The sequence below is a fragment of the Dipodomys ordii genome, unplaced genomic scaffold (assembly GCF_000151885.1).
Source record: "Dipodomys ordii isolate 6190 unplaced genomic scaffold, Dord_2.0 Scaffold29, whole genome shotgun sequence".
Taxonomy (NCBI): domain Eukaryota; kingdom Metazoa; phylum Chordata; class Mammalia; order Rodentia; family Heteromyidae; genus Dipodomys; species Dipodomys ordii.
Window position 1 is genome coordinate 6,619,058 of NW_012267245.1, and position 10,144 is coordinate 6,629,201.

Consider the following 10,144-nt stretch of genomic DNA (forward strand, 5'->3'; position numbering starts at 1 on the left):
GCAGCCCTCCCGTCTTCAGGCCGCGGCCTTCCCCTCCCCCAGCTAGGGGGGTCCCCAGGCCCGGGGGGGGGGCGGGGGGCTCGGCTCGGGCTCCCCTGCGGACATGTGTAAGTCTCCACCTTCTGCTTCTCCCGGTTTGATTTCCCTTCCCTGCGGAGACAGAGAGCCGAGTGTTCCGGGGCTGGAACACGGGGCTGGGGGCCTCCAACCGTGGTCCTCCTACCTCAGCCTCCGAAGGGCTGGGGTCACCGCACACGCCACCCCCACCCCGGTTGGTCTTTACTCGCCGGATGGAGAGCTGGGGGGACGTTTGCAGAAGGGGCTTGGGGGGAATGGACTGTCATTGTCACTTGGCTCGGGAGCCGGTGGCGTGGCGGCGTCGCTGCCTGAGGCTACGGGAGATTGGTTCTCACACACACCGGAGGGGAAACCGAGTCACGCCTGGGTTTTTCCCAAAGGCCGGCCAGCCATGACATCACACAGCCCCCATGGAAGGACCCAGAATACCAAACAGCAGGTCGGGTCCTGCTCAGGACGCGGGGGCCATACAATGGAGGCGAGTCTCGGCTGGATGGAAACAAAGAAGGTCCAGTTCGGGATTTCCGGTGTCGTAATTCAGCGTTGCCGACGTCACTGCCCACGTGTCCAAACCACGGAGACGTCTCTCTTTCTGGTAGATTCTTCAGACGTGGAGCATGGGCCCCGTGGAAGCCAGCTTTGGCAGTGACCTGTGTAGAGAAGGTGCATCGATCGATTCTGCCCAGAACCTCGGAGGCTGGCGGCTTGGAGGCTGGCAGCAAGGAGGCTGGCAGCTTGGAGGCTGGTAGTGAGGAGGCTGGCAGCTTGGAGGCTGGTAGTGAGGAAGCTGGCGGCTTGGAGGCTGGCAGCTTGGAGGCTGGTAGTGAGGAGGCTGGCAGCTTGGAGGCTGGCGGCTTGGAGGTTATTGAAGCCATGGTCTCGTGGCCCGGTCACTCACTGACCACATGCAGGACAGCTGTCTTTTTTTTCTTCCGGTCGTGGGGCTTGAACCCAGGGCCTGGGCACTGTCCCTCAGCTCTTCAGCTCAAGGCGAGCGCTCTACCACTTGAGCCACAGCGCCACTTCCAGTTTTCTGGTGGTTCATTAGAGATCAGAGTCTCACAGTCTTTCTTGCCCGGGCTGGCTTTGAACCGCGATCCTCAGCTCTCAGCCTCCTGAGTAGCTGGGATGACAGGCCTGAGTCACCGGCGCGCAGGTGCTTTTTTTTTATGTCACCCCCGCACCCCGATCACGAGGCTCTGCCCGCGTCCACGTCCGCTCCGTCCCGGGCAGAGCGGAGCGCCTGGGCTTCTCTACAGCGCCGGCCGCCGGTGTGATCTGCACACAGGGGGACAGGCCACATGTCTGTTCTTGCGGCTGCTCAGAGATAGCGGGAGAAGCGTGCGTCCCTCCCGCCCGGCGTATTTTTAGATGACTCGCAGATGTGCCTTGTCTTTTTTTGTTTTTTATTCCCCGGCTCACAAACTCCCAGGTTTATTCTGGGCAGCAGCGCCCGGCTGCCGGCTCCTCTCCTCTCCTGGGCGGGGCTGGGCGGCGGCTGCTTTAAGATGAGCGGGTCTCGGACTTCTCGTTCTGTGTCTCGAAGGAGCACGGGGAGGGGATGGGGCCCGCGGGGCGGGGCTGACCTGTCGTTCGGGCTGGGACGTGCAGATGCCTGGGTACCGGGAGAGGCGCCTGAGCAAATACACAAGCCCAGGATTCGAACTCAGCACCCCAAGGTGCTGGGATTATAGGCTGTGTACCACACCTCCAGGGCCGGGCGCCATGCCAGAGCCTTAGACAGGAATGGCCTTTCTCACGCAGGTTTTTCGGGGTCTGATTACTTGTCGGCTGTTCCCTGGGCAGCCCACCTGCGCCCCCCACCTGCTCCTTTGCCCCTCATTCTCTCTCCAGTGCTCAGGTGCCCAGGGCTCCTCCCCTGAATGGAAGCACTGGGTTCTGATTCTTGAATTTTTTTTTCTTTTGTCAGTTGTGGGGTCTGAACTCTGGGCCTGGGCGCTGTCCCTCAGCTCTTCAGCTCAAGGCGAGCGCTCTACCACTTGAGCCACATCGCCACTTCCGGTTTTCTGAGTGGTTTATAGGAGATAGGAGTCTCACGGACTTTCCTGCCCGGGCTGGCTTTGAACCGCGATCCTCAGACCTCAGCCTCCCGAGTAGCTAGGATGACAGGCGTGAGCCACTGGTGTCCAATTTATTCTTGCTTTTCACCCAAGCTGATGCCCGTTAATACCTGTGAGTGAAGCCAGCCCGTCTGGAAGGGGGCACCGGCTGCCCGCCCCGCCCGTCTGGCTCAGCCCCCCGCGCCTCTCCCCCTGATCCGCTTCCTGCCGCTGGCGCGAGCCCAGCACCGTGCGCTTCCTGCCCTTTTACCCCCTCGAGGACGGGAAGTTTAGAGCCGGGCCAGGCTTCCTTCCCGGTGGGCTCCGGCTTCTGACGTGGGTTCGGGGTCTGGGCTGTCGTGGCCTGTCGGAAGCGGGCGGGGCGTCAGTGATCCACCAGAGATGAACGTAAGATGCGGCTTCTTGCTGTGTGGGTCTGTCTGCTACACAAAGCCAGGAACTCCTCATCCCGGACGGGTGTGTGTGTGTGTGTGCGCGCACACACGCACGTGCGCGCTCCTGGAATGCTCTGGAAGCTGGGCTACACCGGGGTGATCAAGAAGGTCCCTGTCACTCTGGCATCAGCCCCAGTGGATCCTGGGAAAGAGTCATCCACCAGTGTTAGGGGCCCAGAGGTCAGAGGGCATCCGCTGTGGACTGACACTCCTGCCTGTGGCCCCTCCCCCCCCCCCCGCAATCAACCCCCCCCCAATTTCTTTCGAGCAGCATTTTGCTCTTCACCCCGGAGTCTTGGATACACGCACGTTCTAACTCCTCACTTTCCTACTTGAACTTGTTCCAGAAAGTCTGAAGACAACTTGGCTCAAACAATGTGTGTGTGTGTGTGTTTTATTCTCTCCGCCTAGAGCCGGTAGTCAGCTAACGAGAGGCGGCAGGGACTCGTGGGGATGGGTCTGTTCAGCCCCTTTCGCCCCCTCATTGGGCTTCTACCGTGGGGGGAAATCCAACACGCCCCCCTCCCCAAACTAAGTAAGCACAGACACCCCGGTCCTTGAACTACCTGGCAGAGCTATCCTGCTACCCGCACCCCAGAGTTTCCTAGGAAACCAATGCGGTGTAAAAATGTATTCTTTGTCTTCTGCTCTTTTGCAAAATTGTTTGAACCATCCTATCTCATAAAAGGTGGCTTCGCAGGCAACCTGAAGAGAGAGAGAGAAAAGCTTAATCTACCGCCGGCCTCTGGGAAGGAGACCGGCCTCTATCGGAGGTTAACCACGTGGGCTTGACTTTGCTGGCGTCGGGGAAATCAGATCGTGCTGTCTTTTTATTTTGTCTCCCGAAGGCTGAGCCTTTGCCCCCAGGTATACCAGACGGCATCAGGAGCAAACGCTCCCAACTACCTCCCGTGCTGGAGCCTTGGAAGCTGTAGAGGGTCTCGGGGGGTCTCACCCGACCCCCATCCCCGCAGCGTCCCGTGGAGTCTGACCGCACGGGATGGAGACACCAATGCCCGGCGCAGCGAGCCTGGGGAGGTTCTTGAATGTTCCGTGCCCACCTGTCAGGGTTCTGGCGAGGGTTCAGTGACCTGGGTGTCTGGCCCACAGTCCAGCGCCTGGCAGGTTGGACCCTCCAAGTGTGTGGGCAGCCGAGATAGCCTTGATTTCAACTCTGGGGTGTGTGGAGGGGACCCCCTTACCCGTGGTAGTCAGATAACGAGAACACCAGGTGGGAAATGATTGTTGACCTATCATTTCCTAGACTGCGCGTGGCCCATGATGTTTTGTGTTGCGTTGTGTTGTTGTTTGTTTGTTGCCAGTCCTGGGGCTTGACCTTGAGGCCTGGGCGCCGTCCCTGGGCTTCTTTGGCTCAAGGCGAGAGCGCTCTACCACGTTGGAGCCACAGCGCCACTTCCGATTTCCTGCCTAGCCTGGCTTTGAACCGCCCCCGGCGGGCAGCGTGGCCACAGGTGCTGGGCACATGCCAGGCCGGCAGCGGAGCAGAACGTGGCCGCCATGCTTTCTTCACATAGCGGGACAAGATCACCCCAACGCGGGGACGCCACCCCCGCAGATCAGACGCAGCTGACGGCCAGGCTAACCAAAGAGAAGGTTTCAGGGTCCCTCTGTCCCGAAGACACCTGAATGCCTTGGGTTTCTGGCTCCCAAGCCCGCAGATTGGGTGAGGAGGAGACGCGTTTGATCTGGCTGTGAGAGTCCCTTAATTAAAAGGAGCTGCAGATGCTTGACACCTGGTAATTTCCACCTCCAGTCGCAGCCCATCCCCGCGGGCTCACGCCGCTTAAATTACAGCGCCAGAAAGGAGGAGGACCAGCACCTAGTCCCACTCGGACGCCTGACACATCTCCTTTTCTCCCCGAGCGAGAAATGGGATCGCAGGCCCGCTCTTCACCCTGGAGACACGGGGCAAGAAACCTTTGGCTCTTAAATAAAATTAAACAGCAAGGAGCATCCAAATCACCCAACGCCTGTGTCTCCTTCAACAGTGATGTTGTCACACACACACACGCACACACACGATCCAACAGAAGGAGTGTGGCCATAGCACGTACCAGCCCTGACCCCTGGGTAAGACCTGCCTGTGGTCACCTTTGAGGGGCTGAGGGTCCCCAGTGCTGTCCTGAAGCTGGCGTTTTTTGTTTTGGTCGGTCGTGGGGTTTGAACTCTGGGCCTGGGTGCTGTCCCTCAGCTCTTCAGCTCAAGGCTAGCGCTCTACCACTTGAGCCACAGCGCCACTACTGGTTTTCTAGTGGTTTGTTGGAGATAAAAGTTTCACGGACTTTCCTGCCAGGGCTGGCTTTGAACCCTGCTCTTCAGATCTCAGCTAAGATCACAGGCGTGAACCACCAGTGCCCGGCCCCTCCTGGGTTTTTACATATTGTGTGTGCATGTGTGTGTGCATGTACATACGCGTGTGCATGTGCATGTACATACGTGTGTGCATGCGTGCAGCCTTTATTTTGGGGCCTTGGTTGTCGTGTGAGCAGCTTTCTGGGGGGAGGAGGTGGCTGCGGAAGGCTTTCCCCCGTGGACACCAGCAGGCCGGGCCCCGAAGCACAGCTGCGTTTCCAGGTCGATCCAGGCTCCCAGGAGGCCCTGGTGAGGGAATGCTGCGTGTTCTGGCGTAGGGAGGATGGTAGGCTGCCAGCCCAGAGCCCCGGGGAGCCGGGCCGGTTCCGCACGGGCGTCCTGGCTTTTGGTGCGTGTGGCCTGTGTGTTGGTGCCTCTGTGGTCCACTCCCAGCGTCAGGCTCCCCTCTGGCGTGGGCCGGGCCGCTCGCAGCCTGGCCCTGCGAGCACTCTCGGGGGAGTCTTGTATCTGAGCACGACTGGGAAGAGGGAGGCCGCTGCCAGACACTGGGAAACGGGTCCCATCCCCATCGGAGAGAACGTCCGTCCGCCCCCCTCCCGTTGGAGGCAGAACCCTGGTTTTGAACCGAGAAAACGTCCACCTTCCGCAGAGCGGGGCTGGCTTTCCCGTGACGGTCTCCGGGGTGCGCGGTGTCCCCCGTGACGGCCGCTCCCCCCCAGGCTGTCTCCTTTGATTTGCTCAGATTTCGTTTCCATTTACCCTGCCATCTGTGATGTACATGACTCCCGCTCCGGCCCTCCCCTGGGGTCCCCCTCCCTCACCCCCAGCCACCCCCCCCGCCCCAGGGGGCTGGCACAAGGCTCTAAGTGGAACACTGAAGACCCCATCTGTCTGGCAGACGCGGTCGATCGATACGCACACGGGCACCGGTTTCAGGCCCTGCCTGTGACACGGGGTCTTAAATCCCGAGGAGGCCAAATTCCCAGCGGTCCCTGGGCCCAGCCCGGACACGATGGTGCCGCTAGCGACCATACTTCCTTCCCGGCTGCTTTCTTTCCCATCGCTCTTACCCCCGTCCCTCCAGCAAAACAAACTGTGTTTCTGGATCCTTCTGAGCCCGCCCATCCGAGTCAGGGACAAAGGACAGCCTTGGGCCCCTGAGCAAGCAGACACGATTAGAAAGCTGGCTTGTCTGAGACCAGGCCTACAATCCAGACCGCACCTGTCGCCGCCTCTTCCCCAGACCAGAACAAAGCTGACGGCGGCAGAAGCTACAAGGATCAGGTTCCTTCCCGGGGATGCTTGCTCCACAATCCCGCCGTTGGAGCTTGCCTGGCTGCGTGTGTGTGTGTGTGTGTGTGGTCCTGAGGGAAGGGGAGGTGGACACTCCGAGCTGTCTGGGTCTTTCTCGCCAGCGTGGCTCTGATGCACCGAGTTTGTGTCCAGCGTGGCTACGCTGTGTGCTGTCTGTCACCCCCCACCTCAGCTGCCCTCTCTGTTTATTTATTGTAACGAAAGGCTGTGTCCCAGCAGCTGCGGGCCCTCTGGTCTCAGTGCTGTGGTATTTGGGAACAGCTGGGCAGTGATACGAGAAGAGGATTCCTTCTGTCCGGTGAAAGACGAGCTCTGGTCCATCCTGGAGAACCAGCTCTGCCCAGGCTGCCCGTGTCTCACCGGTGCCCCCTCCAGTCCCCCACCCCCCATCCTGACTCCGCACATTGTTGGAGCCTCCGTCCTGGGCCTCTACCGTGGACCCAGTCCTCTCCCGCATTCACGTCACTCTCAGAAGTGCACATAGTGCTACACCATGAGCCACGCCGTCTTCTGCGGGTGCAGGCTGGCTGGCCAGGGACCCGCTCTGGAAGCAGCAGCTCGGGACCCTGCGGAAGACACCGACCAGGGCGTGAGCCGAGACCCACTTTCCCACACGTCAGAAGACAGCTTGCTCTGGCCGGGCGCCGGTGGCTCCCGCCTGTCAACCCAGCTACTCGGGAGGCTGAGATCTGAGGATCGCGGTGCGGAGCCCGGAAGGCCTGTGAGGGCCAGCGGAATGCTGCGAGCAGAGGTGTGCGGCTGAAGCGAGAGAGAGCAGTGCGGGCCGTGAGCAGAAAAGGCTGAGAGATCCTGAAGCCTGAGGTTCAAGCCCCACGACTGGGGCGTGCCCATGCGTGCAAGCGCGCCCGCACACAATCCTCGCTACTTAAGTATTTCTTTTTTCAATCCCCCCGTGAGGAAAGCCTCATCCAGGCATTTCATAGCGCTAATCCGCCCGGTAAAACTCCATCCTCGACTTGGGAGCCCCATGGGAAGAAATGCGAAGCGGGGAGGGAAACCCAGCACGGCGGCTGATGGATAGGGGCAGGGTCCCGGCCCTCCGTGCTAAAACCCGCGCCGTGACCGTCAGACCGGAGAGCCCACCGTCAGTATCCCACGACAAAGGAACCCATACAAAGAAAAGTCATAAAGCCACCGGGAGTTGGTGCGTGTGTGTGTGTGTGTGTTCTTGCATTTTCATTACAGGTGTGGCTTCTACTAAAACCCCGCTCCGGGCTGGGTGTGGGACAGGGGGGGGGTAACCCCAGGGCTTGGACCAAAGGTAAAGGAACGTATCCAAGGACACCCGCGGTGATGTTCAGCCGTGGGGTTCGCTGACTCCCTGTCGGAGCCTTGCCCTGGCTTCTCGGCATTTTTGCTCCTTTTTTTCTGCTTTCTTTGTGCACCACGCACAGCAAGTGGAGAATGGGAGGCGAGGGGGGTGGAGACCGGAGGAAAGCTGCTGACGTCACAATAGCTTTACAACTTGGCGACCAATAGGGGTCCGCGTTTGGGGCCCCTGCAGGGTCTAGCGGGGGCGGGGAATGAAGGCCCAGGCCGGTGGGCGCAGAAGGGACGCTCCAATGCTGGATGTGTGTGTGTGGTTACCTGGCAGGAGGGGCAGGGTGCGGGTCTGACACAGACAGGCCTTGGGCAAGCGCCCAGTGGATGCCACACCACCCATACGTGCCGGAATGCAGAAGGTACCCTCATTTCTTCGGTCCTTGTGGAACAAAGGCTTCATGGTTTCAGGGCAGGGGGGCTCACAGGCTGCGGACACGGATGACATTCAAAAACAAAAACAAGCCGGGCGCCCGTGGCTCACGCCTGTCATCCAGCTTCTCAGGAGGCTGAGATCTGAGGATCGAGATTCAAAGCCAGCCCGGGCAGGAAAGTCTGTGAGACTCTGATCTCCAGTAAACCACTCAGAAAACTGGAAGTGGCGCCGTGGCTCAAGGGGTAGAGCGCTGGCCTTGAGCTGAAGAGCTGAGGGACGGTGCCCAGGCCCAGAGTTCAAGCCCCACGGCCGACAAAACTTGCCCCCCCCCCGCGCCAATCAACAAAGCATTCTGGGAAGAGGGCTGGCACCCCATCCACATGTGACTCAAGGTGACCTTCACGGTTGTTCTTGTCAGGTCCTCCGGTGAAGTTCCTGTTGGTTTCTAAACCAAAAGATCAATGAACAGACAAAGGAGAGCACCTGATACCTCAGTTACCTCGATTCCTTTTTCTCACCCCCCCCCCCACATTGTGGTTTATAATGTCGGCAGTTGTGTTCTTGGTAAACAGAGGTGGTTTCCGTGTGCTGGGGCACATGAACACGCCTTCCTGCCCCATCCCCTCCCCTGTCCCCTCCGCCCCCCCCACCCTGCCCCCCCTCCCCATGACCCCAACAGCGACAAAACCGTCAAGAAACTTAAATTCGTTGCTGTTGTTTTGCTTTGGGCCGTGGTTTCTGTAACATCCATTGTGGTCTTGGATTCCAAGGGGGACCCGGCTGCCTGGCCTGCCTCCCCATGTCTTCTCCCTGGGTACCGCCAGCCGGGGAGAGGAGGCCAGCCTGCCCCCCGATGGGGAAGCTGGCACCGTACTGAAATGGCCTGAGCGCACAGGGGCAGCCAGGCCGCTGGGCTGCACAGCCAAAGGCCGGTCCGAGCGGGGATGTGGGGATTGGGGGTGGGGCCCATGTGGTACCGCGGCGCAGGGGCCTTGAACCCGGCACCCCTCTTCCTCCTTTGTGCACGTGACTCCAGTCTTCCGGAAGGCGGGGGAGAAGGAAAGGTTAAATAAAAACCTGCGCTGCTGCTTCTCCCCAAAGGAAGGAAACGGAGGCCGCTGCTCGGGACAGTTCACACGTGCACACAACTCGAGGTGTTCAGGCACAGATTTACACGCGGGAAAACAGGCTGCTGACGGATGGAGCCGCTGTGTGCGGTGGGTGCCACATGCAGGTTTGTGAGCTCACACTGCGGTGGGCAAGTTCTTTCTGGTATCTTCCACGCCAGGCTGGGGTGGGGGACGAAATGAAGTTCAAGGGTGTGTGTGTACCTCCCTCCTGTCGGTGCCTTGCCCAGAAAGCAAAAGACCACCAACAAAAGCCACGGCTGGATGCCATTCTAGAAGCTTCTCTCCTGGTTTTCTTTTCAACTGATTTTTTAATTTTTTCAAGTCAGACTCAAGTGAGAGACTGGCCAGGCCCAGGGACTGGCCGACTCCCCATCACCGCCCATGCCCCCCACAAAGCTCGGAATTCCAGCTCCAACGTATTTTATTCAGTGAAATTTATTGTAAAAATAAAGAAAACTCAATTATTCCAGTTAAGGGATTTCACGTTAAATAGTTGTGTGTGTGTTTGTGTGTGTGTGTTTTGCTTGAAACTTTCAGTGGCCTCTGAAGAGCTGTGTCCCATGATGAGGAGGAAATCTTCTTTAAGGACAAAAGAAAAAAAGCAAGAAAAGAGAAAAAAAGAAAAAAGACAAGCGAACAATAAATAGTTACTTGCGTTAACGACACGTTACTTGATTAAGGGCGCAGGAGGGGCAGAGGCCGAGGGCACACGCTCACCCCGCCTGGTGTAGGTGTGTGTGTGGTGTGTGTGTGTGTGTGCACGTGGGCGTGTGTTCACAGACACTGGGCTGCATTAACACTGGCGGGCGAGGCCCTGGGCTGGGCGCAGTCCACTTCCCGGCCGGGGTTAGCGTTAGAACTGTCAGTGACTCCATTTTTCTTTTCTTTTCCCCCTCTTTTTAATGGTCATGATTTAAAAAAAAAACAAGAAAAAAACAAAACAACCAAACGAGCCCCCCTCCCCCACAAAACAACAGAACCCCGCAGTCCTGGGGGTCCCCAGCGGGGCCTGGGGTCCATGGCTGGGCCTGGGGTCCATGGCTGGGCCTGGGGTCC

The 10,144-nt window shown here is 59.2% G+C and overlaps 1 protein-coding gene across 1 annotated transcript in view; it reads right to left on the reverse strand.

The window, feature by feature from the left end:
- Positions 1-1,267: 1,267 nt before the first annotated feature.
- Positions 1,268-10,144, reverse strand: part of Sema6a (sema domain, transmembrane domain (TM), and cytoplasmic domain, (semaphorin) 6A) — a 77,048-nt gene continuing 68,171 nt past the window's right edge. The window contains exon 20 of the mRNA XM_013016017.1: positions 1,268-1,356. Coding sequence (XP_012871471.1) covers positions 1,268-1,356 — 89 coding nt within the window. The remainder of the gene's footprint in view (positions 1,357-10,144) is intronic.